The sequence below is a fragment of the Argopecten irradians genome, chromosome 7 (assembly GCF_041381155.1).
Source record: "Argopecten irradians isolate NY chromosome 7, Ai_NY, whole genome shotgun sequence".
In the NCBI taxonomy this organism is placed as follows: Eukaryota; Metazoa; Mollusca; class Bivalvia; order Pectinida; family Pectinidae; genus Argopecten; species Argopecten irradians.
This window is the reverse complement of record NC_091140.1, coordinates 26,329,744-26,347,791: the sequence shown is the minus strand read 5'-3', so window position 1 is coordinate 26,347,791 and position 18,048 is coordinate 26,329,744. Positions and strand designations below refer to the sequence as shown.

Genomic DNA, 18,048 nt, shown 5'->3' with positions numbered 1-18,048 from the left:
CAGAGTGACCGTGTGTATTTATTTATTTATTTATTTTTTGGTTAATAAAAAATTAATTGATGAATTGTGTGAACCAAGTAAATCTTATCTAATCAGTTAATGAGAAATATATATTGATTGATACATTTATCAACTGAATTCTCTTTTTGTTAAAAAAAACCTAATTGTGGTTCAGTTTTTAGGTCATCTGACCCGAAGGGTCAGGATGACCTGTAGTCGTCAAGTTTCTACCGTCGCCGTCCGCCGTCCGCCATGCGTCGTGCGTTAACTTTTCACATTTTGAACTTCTTTTCCAGTTCTTCCAGTGTGATTTAGCTGAAACTTACATAAAATGATCCTGACATGGTCCCGACCAAGTGATGTTATTTTTTCGGGTCGATCCGAAATCCAAGATGGCCCCGACAGCCGCCATTTTGAAAACACATTTTGAACTTCTTCGCAAATTCTACAAGTGCGATTTAGCTAAAACTTGCGTGAAATTATCCTTACATGGTCCCGACAAAGTGTTGTTATTTTTCGGGTCGATCCCAAATCCAAGATGCCCACCACAGCCGCCATCTTGAAAACACATTTTGAACTGCTTCTCAAGTTCTACTGGTGCGATTTAGCTAAAACTTGCATGAAATGATCTCGACATGGTCCCGACACAAAGTGTTGTTATTTTTCGGGTCGATCCCAAATCCAAGATGCCCACCACAGCCGCCATCTTGAAAACACATTTTGAACTTCTTCTCAAGTTCTACTAGTGCGATTTAGCTGAAACTTGCATGAAATGATTCTGACATGGTCCCGACAAAGTGTTGTTATTGTTTGGGTCCATCAGAAATCCAAGATGGCCGCCACAGCCGCCATCTTGAAAACACATTTTGAACTTCTTTTCAAGTTATACAAGTGCAATTTAGCTGAAACTTGCATGAATTGATCCTGACATGGTCTCGACAAAGTGTTGTTCTTTTTCGGGTCAATCCGAAATCCAAGATGGCCGCCACAGCTGCCATCTTGAAAACACATTTTGAACTTCTTCTCAAATTCTACAAGTAAGATTTAGCTGAAACTTGAATGAAATGATCCTGACATGGTCCAGACCAAGTGTTGTTATTTTTCGGGTCGGTTCAAAATTCAAGATGGCCGCCATCTTCAAAAACACATTTTGAACTTCTTCTCAAGTTCTACAAGTGCAATTTAGCTGAAATTTTCAGGAAATGATCCTTACATGGTTCAGACAAACTGTTGTTATTTTTTGGGTCGATCCAAAATCCATGATGGCCGCCACAGCCGCCATCTTGAAAACACATTTTGAACTTCTTCGCAAGTTCTACAAGTGCGATTTAGCTAAAACTTGCGTGAAATTATCCTTACATGGTCCCGACAAAGTGTTGTTATTTTTCGGGTCGATCCCAAATCCAAGATGCCCACCACAGCCGCCATCTTGAAAACACATTTTGAACTGCTTCTCAAGTTCTACTGGTGCGATTTAGCTGAAACTTGCATGAAAGGATCTTGATATGATCTGGTTGATCCCAAATCGAAGGTGGCTACCATGACACCATATATGATTGATTTGACTATTGCCGAGGTAGTCAGATGACTTGTTTAATGAATGGTGTAAGACACAACAGATAAAATAACATCATATTGAAACATCATATTAAAAATGTGTTTTATCTACTTTACCTAAATATCGTTAAACAAGAAAAATGCCTACAGTAAAAATTGAATCTTTTTTTTTATAATTGTAAATATGCGTTATTATTTCAAAAAGTTAATTTCTATATTTTATCTGAAATTACTTTAAATCTCAACATGAATCGAATGCAGCGTGCCCGTGGTAATCCGGATACCAATAGTACAGACAATTCACAATCCGGACAAATATATCATGGAAAGAATCATCCTCGATAATCCAGGGTTGCTCTCCCTATCGATATATCCACCCTTGGAGTATGTCGTAGCTAAACTAAAGGCAGGGACTCCGTTTGCAGCTTTACAGAGGACGACGATCGTCTTTAAAACTATACATTGTATCGATATTCGTTTCTTCCGATGTTTATTCAACGATCAAACTACTCCACATCCGTTGTCGCACACACTTCCATTTTGAGATATTCCATGTGAGAATATATCCCCTGGAGAATCGAAGATGAGAACGGATTATATTATTAATGTAATCCAGCAGTCAGGGATAAATCGTAATACAGAAGCGAGTGTTCGGATTATCGCTGGTCCACTGTAGTATGTCTCAGCAATATTCTTCCTTACTCCTTTGATGAATTGTGTATTAATAATCAAAATATTTATTTCAAGAACTTTATCATTCTGGAAAAATTGCTCAGTCTTCTTCGAGTTGGATATGCTTTTACCAGCAACGTTGGCTGCCTGTGTACCTCCGCAGCGATTTAAAGAATGTTTTGGTGGAAGCTGGTTGTCAGCTGAGATAGTCATAGCAGCGATAGGAAGGCAATTAAATTTGGCATTGGAACCTGACAGAAAAGTTGACAAGGTAAGTCAACGCACTTATCTAAAAAAGAGCTACCAATCCGATATAACGTTATGTTGTATAGCAACCTAACCTTGAAATACCTCAGCATGAGTTAGCAGCAAATTATTAAGTGCATTTCAGCGGTCCGACGTCGCTGATTTGGATTTTTTTTCAATTATCTTATTTTTTTCCGAATTACGTTTAGAGTAAAGATTATTATTTGTCGTTTTGATTTAATAATAATTTAATAGTTGCGAAAACCAGCAGAGAGCAGAGGCCGCCATTTTGCCCGACGTTCTCGAACTCTGACATTGCTCACTAACGTCAAGCCATGACGTCAAAATGAATTTCCAGTACAATATTAACATATGCAAAGATGTACAAATTGTAACCCCCTATCATCAGATGGTAAGCTATTTAAATCGCCCATGGTACGTCGTCCGTCTTTTCTCCCGTTCATTAACAATTTCCTTAGGCCCTTGTTGTGCATATTACATTTTGGGATCGATATATTCACAAGATAACCACCAGTCTGTCATGTTGGATTTTGGCAGATAAAGTGTGGCACCGCTATTTCTCAGAAAGTACTGAAGGGATCTTTCTAAAAATTAATATGTAGATTCCCGTAGTATGCATATCATTTTGGGATGGCCGACAGACCTCCATCTTGGATTTTGATACTTAGGGATCGTTTAAGTTTCAATTGTAGACATATATTAATCTTTGGTGGGCGCAAGGATCCCTCTGGGATATCTTGTTTAAGATTTACCTTTGGTAATGTTTAAAAACAATGAGGACATCGGACAACGTACCATACTGTATAGACATGTTGACAATAATCTTGGTTTTTTTTTAAATAAATGGACGGATGTCCTAGTCGCCGATGTAAATACATCTGTATTTATGTATATGTTTCGAAAGTATTACAAGGTGTTATTTTCAACTTTAATTCAGCAGTGTATCCAAACTTTTGAAATAGGCAGTACATTGGCTTTCAGTCATTTTATTATGTTTTCTCTATCACTCAAAATAGCATATCATTAATAAATAACAATGCATATATTTATTTAAAAGTGCTAAAGGTATATATGTATGTAATACCCATTATCAAAATAATCAGTATTTCAAATCATTACGATATCGTCGACCTTAAGACTGCTGTTAATGAGAGAACTATCGACGATCTTCAACTTCTTTTTAATTTATTCTGTATTTCCTTTACAGAAAGATGAAATAATCGCCATGTGTGTCGAGGCCCTGCTATTTAATTTAGCAAAATATGAAGAAAGTCACGAAAGATTTAATAAAGTGAACAAAGTTATCACTACCATTTCTCTGGCACTTGAAAGAAACCCAAAATGTTTGAAAACTGAACAATATAAGGCCATTATCAAAGCAGTCACTCCACCTTCAGATCCCGAAGAACAACGAAAGTTTTCCTCTCAGCTTACAAAGCTGTATGGACGCCATCGGAGTACTGACAGGTAACATACGAGTTACGAACTTTGTCAGATCAAACAAAAAGGAGAATGTTAATTGGTTGATTACATGTATATGTTAAAATGTAAGTGGTAACAGTGAGTTAATGAACTAGGTCAATATAATCTGTCATGTTTTCTATAAAAAAATAAAGAACATCCTACTAGGTACTATATTGTGACACCATATCCTATTGGTGTGGTGCTTATTGCAATATATGTCATTTCAGGGATCGGTTCAGGAAAACAACGGTAGCACTTTGCAAAGCGTCGATGGAAGCGTTACCTGCTTATGAAGCTTACTGGTTGTATTGTATACCAATGATACATTTCCTCTCTGGTCTCAGGCCTTTTGAAGTGATCACCTTCGATGTAAAGAAGCCCGAGTGGGGGGATCAGGGGATACAAGACATCATCGAGAGGACGGTACAAAAGCTCTCGAGTGTGAGGTACAGTAATTATGATTTGTTGTTTTGTTTTATTGAAATGCCTTATTAGTCCAACAAATAATGCATTGAAAGGCATGGAATCGTTTGGTTTTAAACGAAAATACTATAATTTTAATATCCTCATTATCACGAAAATAATTTTTGTTTCATCCAGCCATTTTCCTTTCTGGGAAAACCATATATGCTTCTTCAATCTGGACACGATGTTGCCAATGACACTAGCAGCATGTGTACCACCGCTGCGGTTCTCTGCATGCTTTATCGATACCAACTGGGTATCACCTGACTTGGTCCTCGCCGCTGGAATAAGGCATTTATACCAGACATCTACACTGAACAGTCAGTTTGAAAAGGTAAATAGCATGCGATTTCTATAACTGCACATATGTTCCATGCTCTATGATGCATATGTTTTGTTAATTATTTCAATGGCAGCGACGAGTAAGAGTTGTAAATAGGCTGGAAAAATTGCTACTGATTTATGTATCGTTCTCTTTGGTAGTGTCGTGGTAAAAATATCCAGCCAGCGTATATTTAGTAATAATAAGATGAAGAAGAAATAATCAGTTGTGTACTCTTAGATGAGCCCACAGGTGGATATAAAGGAGAGTAATAATAAACCCTTGAATGTTGTAACCGTATCGGTCACATTCTGTCAATGACAATGGGCTGAGCGATCACAATAATTCTGGTTCCTTTGTATAATGAATACGCTTGTTCTTACTTTATACTTCATTTAACATTATGTTGGCATAAAGAATAGAGTAAAAGGAAATTAAGAGATTGACGCCTGATCTGCATAAACACGTCCAAAATGGTCGAGGTTAAAATAGGTCGTCTCAATGTGATGTAGCATTAGTCACTTTCTTTGGTGATTTCTTTTGATACTGTATATCTATCTTGCTTGCAAAGATGACTTATTTCAACAAATATTTTGGTTCATGTTTCAGATATTGTTGTTATGTCTCCTTTTGAATAAAATGTTGATAACATTTAACTGAACTTTATATTGGCATTATAGCAACTTCGGCAGCTCTTGATCCATTTGACAAAAGCCCTAGCTAAAGAAAATGACGAAGTCTCCATAAGGTAAGATCGCCAAACATTTAAGTGAGATAATTTGAGTAATTGGTATAGAAGTTATATATACAAATGTATCCTGCATCCGTCGTACATACTGTCTGATAACTACTGCCGGATAAAGTTGTGCTTTTTTGTCAATAATATCATGTGGATTTGTTCCATTATCAAGGTATAATGTATGTATCACATGAAGTGGAATGATCTTCTTCATTGCAGCCAAACGCCAACATCAACTAGCTCTAAAGAGAATACTGCAACACAGTGTCGCATAGCCACAGAACAATTGTGTGATCTACTCCATCAACTGGGCAGCCACAGTGAATCGTTGGTTGATTCAATAATTTTAGTCATCGTGGCTATTCAAGAGGAATGGCGAGCTCAACATGTACATCACAGCACCGTTTCTTCACAGGAACGGAATAAAGCGTTCACAAAAGTAAAATCCATTGCAAAACAGTTATTCCAACAATGCAATGGTACCCTGAAATTACTTGTGAAGGTAGGAATAGTTTGATGCAAACAAATAGAGGTGTTTTGATATATTACCACTACCCTTTCATTTCGGTGTCACGAGTTGGAATCCCATGTGGTGTTAATAGGACGTTAAACTTATAAAACCAAACCAAACATAATGCAAACAGCGAATTAAGAAATTGTTATTTCAAATTTAGTACAATGATGTAATAAATAAATATACGTTTTAATTTCAACTGTACGGCTACAAAATACTCTGATGATTAATAATGAATTAAACTAGTTTAGTCCCAATATTAAATATCGGTATGATACCTTGAATACATTTGTTTCTCTCTTTAAAAGACATCGTTCAAATGTTTCTAAGTCCACCGCAAAGGTGGTCTACCGCCGACAGAGCAAAAGCAATTTTTATGCTTTGGACAATGATCTGTTATATATATGTGTGTCTAATTAGCGCAAAATGCATATAAAATAAACTGCCAGGACCAGCAATACGATACCACGGATTCTATTTTGGATGCTATTAAGGATGTTAGATACTTTTATTCTGAAGTAAAAAAACACTAAAACCTTTTGCAATGATCGGAATAGTGCATTATTTAAGTAACTGTTGTTACTGAAGAAAAACACTAATTTGTCTGCTCCCGTTGCTATTAGATGAAATAGATAGATGACCTTTCGTCGGCACTGTAGCACCTGTATCCATCATCACAACTCAATAAGTATTCATAATCATCGTCATTGTCGTCGTCGTCACTGTCGTCGTCACTTATCTTCGACATTATTATTATCTTAAAAATCAGCAGCAAAACCAGACAGACTCAGAGTGTAGTACAGTCAATGCTCATTGTTGTATAATTTCCTCTAGTATGCAAATATCGACCTGTTTTCAGGTGGATACTGTGATTTATCAACTCGAGGAAGTGATATCACCCAAGACCGAAGGCCAAAGGTTATATCACTTTCGCGGGTTGAGGCACCACAGTATCCACCTGAAAACATGTCGATATCTGTTTTATTGTATTAATGTAATCTCTTTATATACACGTATACTGTAAATGCACATATATCTCCTCTTCATGATATTGAGTAGTCCTTCTACCCAATATTGAGTAAGATTATATCTATTAAATACAGAAAATATGTATAGAAGCATTTCACTTACTATCTAAAACAAAATACAACAAGTACAAACAGTTTTTGGCAGGGCCCATTGATTGAGATAAACCCGCGGCCCCCCGTCACATCTTGCTGAATGGTGACGTCACAATAGCGTATCCTGACCTCATAAAAAGTCCCTTTCGGCTGTATTTGGGTACGACCTTGATCTGTTGAAATCATATATCAACCCCGAAAGTGATTGTGACGTCATATAACATGACGTCACAATGCAAGATTTCTATATTTGGGTACGACCAGCTTTCATTAATGGAATTGAGGGAACGGGAACATTGTACTATTTTTAACATTGTACACATGTTTATATATTTATCTTTTACAGACAGCAGACCGCTTGCTAAACCCAAAAGAGATCAGTGAGTCGACTGGGAGAAGCAAAACGTAATGTCTTCCACTACATTCTCCAAATACTTAAGACTATCAAAAATACATTTTAAAGGAAATCAATGAATAAATCAATTAAACTATTTAAAGTAATAATAACAAATAGCGAAATAATCGTAATCATGCCTTTCTTTTTGTTCTTATTTCGAGTTATTTGTTTCCACAGAATGAAAGCATGGAAGACGTCTGTGTGTAATCAGTTTCGGCAACACGCATCAAAAGTAAGCACAGCTTTTATCAGTCTTTGTAGTCATTGTTGAATTTTAAAAATCAAAAGATAACTACGCAAAAATTAAGCATAGTAAATGTAATTGGAATTGTCACAAAACTTTAAAGATATGAATGTTGTTTTTAGCAAGCATACTAGATAGTTTTAACGTCCTTACTGTATTTAGTTTATTGGAAAGAGATATGGCACATATCAGCTCGTTCCGTCCTAAAATTACCAAAAATTTGTAGCATCGTGCGATTTGCGAAGTTTGGTTGGGGTTCCCCGTATTTAAAGGTTCAGAGTTCCAATCACCGCGGGTAAGCTGGTTATAAAGTGTTTACACCCGTCTGTCTGTCTGTCAGAACGTCCGTCCGTCCGTCCGGATTTCGTTTCCTGACGATAACTTGAAAAAAAATAAGTTTGATCAAATTTAATACAATGGAAGCATTTGGGGAAAACAGTTTGGAATTGAATTTAGGGTCAAAAGGTCAACTACAAAGGTCACTGTTACTAAAAATATATTTTTCCTCAAAATATTAGTTTCCAGACAATAACTTGAGAAAATCTCAACAGATTTCGATCAAACTTCACACAATGGTATAGCATATGGAAAAATACAGTTTGGAATTAAATTTGGGGTCAAAAGGTCAACTACAAAGGTCCCTGTTACTGAAAATAAATTGTTTCAAAAATTCAGTTTCTGGATGATGAGTTGAGAACACAGCAATGGAATTGGTTCAAACTTCATACAATGGTAACATAGGTGAAAACATAGCTAGGGATTGAATCTGGGGTCAAAATATTACTGTTACTAAAAATAGTTTGTTTCACAAATTTTCGTTTCCGGACCATAACTTGAGACAGAATTTGTGCAAACGTCATACATGTACAATGCTAGCATAACAAAGCAATAACAAATGACAATAGATTAGAGAAGTGTAATTGAGAGCAGGGGAAACACTTACTGTAAGCTTGTTGTTTTTAACAATGTACCTATATAGGCCATGGGCTAGGAGGGTCCCACATGCACCCCCCCCCCCCCAAACCTCCGAACCAATATTTTTCTGAACCCTTATGACCCATTGATCACAAATCAAAATGTTAACATTGCATAAGTTGGGATGAACTTCCGGTTATGACGTCATCAAGATGGCCGACATCTCGAATTTGACTAAAAATTGAAAAATAGTCATAACATTGACATTTTTCAACCGAAGTAGACAAATGAGGTATCCAAATGACCACAATAGAACAACAAATACATATCAGGACCAAAAAATCCAATATATGTAGTGATTTCTACGCAGGAAATGAAAAAATCTGATTTCAACCTCAAAAATGGAGATTTTTCAGCAATTTTTTTTCATATTTAGCTTGACGCAGCAAAAATGTTTCCCAACAGCAAACTATTATTTCTAATAAGTTTTTTGATCACTTATCAATCAGTTTAAGCAACAAAAACTACAAAAACCAATGTTAACATCGTATAAATTCCGGTTATGACGTCATCAAAATGGCCACCATCTCGAATTTCACTGAAAAATGCAAAATAGTTATAACACTGATATTTTTCAACTGAAGTAGACAAATGAGGTATCAAAATGACCACAATAGAACAACAAATACATATCAGGGCCAAATTATCAATATATGTAGTGATTTGTACGCAAGAAATGAAAAAAAAATAATATTTTAAGCTCAAAAATGGTGATTGTTCAGCAAATTTTTCATACTTGGCTTGACGCGGCAAAAATGTTTCCCAACAACAAATTAGTACTCGTAATCAGTTATTTAAACTCCTATCAATCAGTAAAAACAACAACAACAAAAATATACAGGAATGCAAAAAAGAATTATTGTTATACCCTCAATTGTGTAGATTAGCAGTGCCTCAAAAATAATTATTATAGCACAACGCCTAATGATAGCGTAACAAATGTAACCTAAGCTAAGCTTGTGTTTCCGTTAATATCATTAGCAGTTTCCAAAACGTTTGTGTCTTTGAAAATGAGCAGATTCATTGTTTATTTTCTATGCATAGCATAAGCAAAATGAAGGATGGTTACTACAGTGTCACATATGTCTTTCACTGGTTCTCAATGATAACCATTATCATTGCGCGTGCTTTCTCGCCTCACTGCACTATCCACTGAAGAGACTCGCCATATCTGGTAGCTGGCACATGCAGTCCGAATCAGAGTAATCGATATATCGGTATCCAATTCGTTGAAAGTCAGAGCGTCGTCTTCGACGTCGATGAGCTGATGTGACACTACATTGCCAGTGTTGTTCTAGCCTGTCTTCTTTTATGACCCATCCATGGCAAGAGTTCATATCAGGAACAACAGGTTCAGAGATGTGGGATCTCTTTCAGATTCTAACATATCGTACATATATGCTGTTTTAGACTTCTCCGGCATGATGGGAATTACACCAGATCCACATTCATTTGTTCTCCTTAGCACATAGCTCCATAATTCGTATGAAGTACTATTCATCAATCGTGTGGACCCTCGTGCAACCATAAATGGCACAGGTGATATCATCGAGGTCATTAATGAGGCCATAAATGTTAAATGCTTTTCATTGGTCTGACTTTTCCCACTCCCTTGAAGGTGCTGGTTTTGTCACATCTGGTGTATGCGTAAAGAGAACATTGAAGACTCTCAAGTAAAAAGTTCTCTACAGTGCTTTCCAGACTTGGCAAAGAGTGAAACTTCACTGCAGACCGCATCTATACTATGACCTCAAAGAATCCATCTGTGCCAACTATGGTTACTGAGGTTCACAAGAATGAGGAATTGTGCTTCATACGAATTAAGGAGAACCAACCCAACCCTCCGCAGAATGTGGATCTGGTGTCTTTTCCATAATGCCGGGGAAGTCTGGAACATCATATACGATATGTGAATCTAGGTGAAACAAGGTAGGAAAGAGGAAGAGCTCCAACATCCCTGAAGCCGACGTTTCTGATGTTATATCATGGACGGTTGACAAGTTAGAACCACGATGGTAACCCGATAATGTAATGTCACATCAGGTCATCGAGGTCGAAGACGACACTCTGGCGAGAAAGCACGCACAACGAAAATGATTATCATTAAGAACTAGTGAAAGAAATATGTGACACTGTAGTAACCATCTTATATTTCCTAACGTTATACACAGGAAGTAAATAATGGATGTGCTCATTCTAAAAGACACAACACGTTTCGAAAAGTGTCATGGTATTTGCGGAATTTTAATTTGATACCCTATAGCTATTAGTTGGCGTTTTGCTGTAATAATTCAGTTTGAGAGGCTACTAGTCTACAATATTTCGAACATGAAAAAGAATTATTTTGAAGTCCTACTTAGATATTCAGCCAACTTTAAATTCAAATTTGTTAAGATGTAAATCGTTAATAGCCAATGTTATATTCAGGAAATTCCAAGACACCAGGAAACTGTAGTGTCAGTGGTTTGGAAAAAATAACAATCATATGCCGCATCCGGTGATGTTTTGTAAACCAAATGATGGTATAACAACAATTCTCTTTTGCATTTCTATATATTTTTGTTGTTGTTGTTGTTGTTGTTGTTGTTGTTTTAACTGATTGATAAGAGGTCAAATAACTGATTACGAATAATAATTTGTTGTTGGGAAACAATATTGCTGCGTCAAGCCAAATATGAAAAAAAAATGCTGAAAAATTATAATTTTTGAGCTTAAAATCATTTTTTTTTTCATTTCCTGCGTTCAAATCACTACATATATTGGATTATTTGGTCCTGACATGTATTTGTAGTTCTATTGTGGTCATTTTGATACCTCATTTGTCTACTTCAGTCGAAAAATGTCAATGTTATGACTATTTTTCATTTTTCAGTGAATTTCGAGATGGTGGCCATTTTGATGACGTCATAACCGGATTTTATACGATGTTAACATTGGTTTTTGTTGTTTTCGTTGCTTAAACTGATTGATAAGTGGTCAAAAACCTTATTAGAAATAATAGTTTGCTGTTGGGAAACATTTTTGCTGCGTCAAGCCAAATATGAAAAATTTGCTGAAAAATCTCCATTTTTGAGGTTAAAATCAGATTTTTTTCATTTCCTGCGTAGAAATCACTACATATATTGGATTTTTTGGTCCTGATATGTATTTGTTGATCAATTATGGTCATTTTGATACCTTATTTGTCTACTTCGGTTGAAAAATGTCAATGTTATGACTATTTTTCAATTTTTAGTCAAATTCGAGATGGCGGCCATCTTGATGACGTCATAACCGGAAGTTCATCCCAACTTATGCAATGTTAACATTTTGATTTGTGATCAGTGGGTCATAAGGGTTCAGAAAAATATTGGTTCGGAGGTTTGGGGGGGGGTGCATGTGGGACCCTCCTAGCCCATGGCCTAATAGTGTATTTTGAGCGCGGACAAGAGCTGTGCGTGGTCTAAGTCATGGCAAGCGGAAAGCCTTATAGACTCTGACTGGTAATACCAGAATCATAATAACTTTCATTTTGAAAGACATAAAAAATGTGATCTATTTCCCATGCTCTTATTGGTTAAACTTTTATGGTCACGACTACAATGTAATAGCCAAGGATAATAATTATCATCTCCGACATCAAAATCAAAGCATATACCATTTTCCATTAAATATCGTCTATTCACGTACACGTGACAAAAATTCGAGATTTAACTCGGTTTTAACTTAACCATAACTCTAGGAGTAAGATGATATGTTAATATGTATGTTTTGCCATACCACCACTGGTAACACATAGAACACATAACAGGCAGAGTGGTGCCTCTGACACAATGTGGTGTAATTGTTTTCAGGTTGAAATAAATACCATTTTCAACTATTATTGTGGAGGAACTGAGAAGCTCCCTAAAGAGGTAGACGAAATTTTCAGAGATATACTCGAAGAACGATTGGAGGAAGCATTCAACCAGGTATGTTCCAGTATAGTATTTGTTGTTTTTATTAGTTCCCAGTCAGATTTTTTGTTTCGAGACAAAGTGGGAATTGACCAATGAATTTGTTATATGTCCGTAATTTTCATACTCACTAATTAAGAAGAGCTTTCAATATGTTAATTACAATCAATTACCATACTATCATAAGACTATACCGGGGACTAATTATAGTTCCATTATGAACATGTCAAGGTCAAAGTCACGGTAATAGATTTACAATGGACATACATTGCTTCAACAATACTTAGAATAAATGGTTTGAATATGAACATCAATAAAACATGGTTCCAAATCAATATTCCATTGATGATTTCACGAAGATTTGTAAATTTGCTTGGCAAGTGTTTTGCATTCAAAACTCAATCAGACAATATTTTACTGGTTCATATTATCTATATGTACTTACAGCAAACTGACGGATTTTGGAAAGGCGGATCTGCTTTTCTGAAGGTCTATTCAAATTTTCTAGAAAATAAGCGCAGACTTGCTGCTGGATGTATTCTGTACAGATCAGCTCTGGAATGGCACATCCTTCTTCCTGGGCTAAAGATGTTAGGTAAAACTGAACTCACAAACTTCATATACATTATTTTTGGATATAATTATGTTACGAAACATTCTACCCGCGTTTAACAACTATACAGTATTAAGATCATAAATGATGTATAAAACGTGTGTATTACCTGGTCATTAAGTATAAAATCTATGAACCTCCTCATCTCGATTCATTCATTTAAAAAATTAATGAACATTAAATCATAATATATATCATATTCCCACCATGTGCATTACATAATTATACGTTTGTCATCAAAAACCACTTTATACAATACTGCTGTCACCTGTGTACATGTATATGTAATATTGTATGCTTAACAGCGAAAAGCAAGAACCTTGGCTTATCAGAAGAGGCTGGACGGTTCTTAGAAGAGGTAAAGATAGCGTTTACTACACTTATAGAAGACATTACCACCGACGATATCACTGCCAGAGACTTGCATTTTGTCCGGGACAACCAACGATCATTTGAGATGTTCGTCAAAGCTCTTGGATACAGTTATTCTAGCATTGACAAAACCATTAGAACTAGTTGTGAATCTGTTGCCGAATTGAAGGTCACATGTCAACGTTTGTCGCAATTCATTGAAAGTAGCAAGGAAGAGATTGGTATGTATGACCCATAAAAATCTTGTCTTAAGGAAATTGATATGTTCTTATAACTTAATCGATACAGAGCTAGTAATCTTTGTTTTAAAGTAAAAATAAATAGTGCCATCAATACTTATAATTAATCTTCATACTACTTGATGTAATACAATACGTTTAAACATACGATTCTTCAAATCAACATGGAACTTCGATATGATAACGTCGGGTTTTCGCGCCATTATTTGATTTTTCTATAAAGATATGAAGAAAAAGAATCGGCCAATAACACAAAACCTAATGTGTAATATTATTATAACCGGTTTATTCAGTGTACAAGAATTCTAGTTATGTATATACTTGTAATTCAATTTATACCCATGAAATTCCAAACTTTCAAGGACCTTTTTTCTATGAAATCATTACGCTGTCAAGTTTTAAGTTAATGATATAATACTATGATCATTAATTCCATGCTCATTCAGAAGAGGCAGTCCTAATTAAAGACTGCATAGCAATATCAAACAATGACACAAAGACAGTGCGTTATATAAAAGAAACGAGGGATTCTTTGTCAACGATTCTAGTTATAAGTTTGGAAGAACTTGAACAGATTTCACGCTGTATGGAGAGTGTGAGCTTTAGGAAAATATGGATTGCGAAACGATCCCATGTAGCCAATGGTGAAAGATTGGTGGAGTCTGGAGAAAGGAGAGACTCTTCCGTTATCTCTTTAAGCGATCTGATTTACAATGTATGGAAGCCTTCGTTTAAAGACTGGTCTGTATTTGGACGTCAAATAAAAGATCTCAGCATCACATTGGAGGAGATTACTGCAGCAACTGGCATAGAAGTGAGAGACAAGAAAGAACTCACCGATAGGCTAAGAAAAGAACTCGTTATCTTAGACAACGAATTGAAAAACCTTCACCTCTCTGAAGTTTCTGAAAGAGTCCTTGCAGCTTGTAATGACGTATTTGACATTCAACAAAGTGTCAGAATTTCTGAAGCAATCAAGAAGATCAAAGACACATACCGCCTTACAGGAAATTTTTCAAAGATAGACAACATTATGAAAGTGGTAAGACGTAAAGTAATAATACATACATGTTTGGTATTCCGAGGTTATCGTCCTCAATATCATGTTATGGACAAAGTAAATGAAATAGGATATTGATCATGGCAACTTCACTTTTTTGGCACAAAAATGCTGATAAATGAACTGTTACGTCGAGCGGTCCAAAGAACTGTTAAATGTGCTGCTGAACCGGAGTGACTCCACAATGGGGTATAATAAAACATGTATCGACTGGGATTTCGGGCAACAGATTATCTGTTGTACCCCCACACAAACTGTTGGCCTTCGGCCTCGGGTAACAGTTTGTATTTGAGTCCAACATATCATATGTTGCCCTCAACCCCAGTCAACAACTGTATACTTATCTAAGCAAAGCTATTCATTTACAGATGTTTCACTGTAAGTTTCTTTTCTAATTAATTAGGAAAAGGGAGGAATCGCTTTACGTGAGGTCAATAGGGAAACCGTGGAACTGAGTAAAACACTGGCATCATTTTCCTACGAAATGTTGGATTGTATGGAAAGCTTCATTGAAAGTCGTGACGTTGTGGAGTGGATCTTAGTAAACATGAAGGGTAAGTCTGTCACTTTTATTTAAAAGGGTTTAGCTTTAAATTTCAAAATGCATCATCAAAGGCATCTTTCAATCTTCAAAAAGTCACAATAATATTGCTTAGCGTCGAATAGTGAATGCCTAAATCTGGCAAAATGTTGATATGACAGAAGTAAAGTTAGCGCAGGTTGTATGGTTTGGAAATATATATGTTAATATTTCAGGAAACAAAAACAATAATTAGATAAACACTAAATCATGATAGTTATCTAAAATTCAAAATGTATATATTCTACAATCCCGCGTAAGCCATGCAGGAGAATCAGAAAGAACGTTACATGACGTGCTCTCATTCATCGACGTCACATACAGTACAATGTACCTCATACGTAAAAGCTCTTAGTGGAATCAAGTATCATATCTTTCGGTTTCATCACACGCGACCTCACAGGGTCTGGTAGTGTAATCTTTGACCTAATTACGCAATGCTGAAAGTTACATTCTAAGTAATTTCTATTCCAACACATATAATGTTTACTGTTTAACGAATGCGAAAAGCTGAAACTTCTAATCATTAATTGATACTGAATATTTAGTACATATACGTCAAAATTTGTATTGCATGTATATACTCATATTTGCTTGATCCAAAGTGCAATGGTTCTCTGTGCTATTTAAAAGGTGGACAAAACGATATCAAGATGTTTGTTGATCTGGCACTTATGGCGGTTGGGGAAAGCGACCTTGACATTGCAGTGGTTCGATGTTTCCATTCAGCAGCGCTGGGATATTCCCGACTTATCTTAATACCTAGGAACTGTCCCTTAACAGATTTTATCGTCAGACTTACAGATGTGAACAATGCATTTAAAAACGACCCCCGATTGCACAAAAAACTGGTAAGAAATGGATTAACCATTTTTCCAACAGTAAATACCATAAAATTTCCCACTAAAACTCCCTTTTTTTGCACAACCTCCTTATTGTTTCAAATATCTGAAAATGCAATTGGTGATTTAAATGGCATACAGTTCTAGTTTAAATTCCTTTTTATCACAGAACCAGAACTATGAGCATATTTTGTATATAATCATGATATCTTTTAATTATTTTAAGATAATTGGTTATTGTTTTCAAACTAACACTGCTTGTATTTTAAAACTACATTATTAACAACATTATTAACATTATTGTTTTAATCAACAGAGAGAGACACTGAGAGATTTACAGAAACTAAAGAGCATTCATGGGCAACAACATGAAGCATCAGACAAAAAGTCTTTGGAACAAGCTAAGCAGATTATCAAGTTCGGGACATGTCATGTCGGTAGTGATAACGTCAATGGAGTCACAGAAATGGTACTATTTCTCACTTAAAGCGGCTAATAATTTAGATTTCACTGTTGCAAACATATGCCAAATGTTATACAACTTTTCATATCTTTATCATAAAACTTCAACTTTCTCTGACCTGTAAAATTGACTTACCGACAAGCAATCAAAATATTATATGACAAAGCAATGAGCGGAAACTAAGAAATTATCTATTTTGACGATTTTAAAGTCCCGTTACTCTAGCAAATATTTATGGATTTTGATCAATATCAATCTCATTTGAGATCTCACTGATATAAAGCAATATACCAAATTTGGTTGAAATCGGACAATGAATACTAAAATTATCGTACGGAAACCGAAGAAATTATCTGTTTTGACGATTTTAAAGTCCCGTAAGTTAACTCTTACAAATATTAATGAATTTTGACCAGTTTCAAACCTACATATAATTGATATAAAGCTATATACATAATTTGGTTAAAAATCGGATAATAAATATTTAAGTTATCGCACCAGTATCAAACCCATCATAGATATCATTGATATAAAGCATTATACAAAATTTGGTTAAAATCGGATAATAAAATACTAAAATTATTGTAAGGAAACCCTAGAAATTATTTGTTTTGACGATTTTAAAGTCCCGTAACTCTTGCAAATATTAACGGATTTTTACCAGTATCAAACGCATTCTAGATCTCATTGATATAAAGCGATTTACAAAACTTCGTTGAATCGGACGATAAATACTAAAGTTATCGCACGGAAACCTTTTCCCTGACGCCGTCGACGCCGACATTGTGATACCTTTGTGTCACCCTTGCGTTGCAGGCGACACATTAACTACAAATTCATAAGTTACTGTCCGTAAGTAGTAATGTGTGCGGGCGTGAGAAAGAAAAATTAAAACAACATGGAGGATTCTTAAATGAGAAAACTCTTACTTAACAGGTGACGTATTTTTAGAGTGTGGTATCATCAGATCCTAATGCTTTTGTTTTCAAGTTAACTTTTTTGCTGAAACATGTTTCTAAGTTCTTTACAAGTACAATATACAAGTGGTTGAGACCCATTGGAGGTAATTTGCGATTTTATCAAAAATAATAAACCGTATTATGATAAATAATTTTACCTTTTAACTCGTAGCATAATTGGTTGAAATATGCTCAGTTGTTAAACCTATGCATGTTTGTTGCATATTGATGCATACCTTATATTATAT

The 18,048-nt window shown here is 35.5% G+C and overlaps 1 protein-coding gene across 5 annotated transcripts in view; it reads left to right on the top strand.

Moving 5' to 3' along the window:
- The window catches only part of LOC138327991 (E3 ubiquitin-protein ligase rnf213-alpha-like), a 114,954-nt gene that overhangs the window by 2,571 nt on the left and 94,335 nt on the right, over window positions 1-18,048 (top strand). For 4 of the 5 annotated variants that reach the window (XM_069274538.1, XM_069274539.1, XM_069274537.1 and 1 more), the window contains exons 4-18: window positions 2,305-2,500; window positions 3,704-3,963; window positions 4,188-4,406; window positions 4,561-4,759; window positions 5,428-5,495; window positions 5,706-5,988; window positions 7,468-7,526; window positions 7,696-7,750; window positions 12,571-12,687; window positions 13,120-13,267; window positions 13,591-13,878; window positions 14,343-14,938; window positions 15,360-15,510; window positions 16,170-16,387; window positions 16,695-16,847. In XM_069274538.1, coding sequence (XP_069130639.1) covers window positions 2,351-2,500; window positions 3,704-3,963; window positions 4,188-4,406; window positions 4,561-4,759; window positions 5,428-5,495; window positions 5,706-5,988; window positions 7,468-7,526; window positions 7,696-7,750; window positions 12,571-12,687; window positions 13,120-13,267; window positions 13,591-13,878; window positions 14,343-14,938; window positions 15,360-15,510; window positions 16,170-16,387; window positions 16,695-16,847 — 2,964 coding nt within the window. In that variant the 5' untranslated portion in view covers window positions 2,305-2,350. Of the gene's footprint in view, window positions 1-2,304; window positions 2,501-3,703; window positions 3,964-4,187; window positions 4,407-4,560; window positions 4,760-5,427; window positions 5,496-5,705; window positions 5,989-7,467; window positions 7,527-7,695; window positions 7,751-12,570; window positions 12,688-13,119; window positions 13,268-13,590; window positions 13,879-14,342; window positions 14,939-15,359; window positions 15,511-16,169; window positions 16,388-16,694; window positions 16,848-18,048 lie in introns of those variants that run through there. The other variant, XM_069274541.1, reaches the window with a different exon arrangement.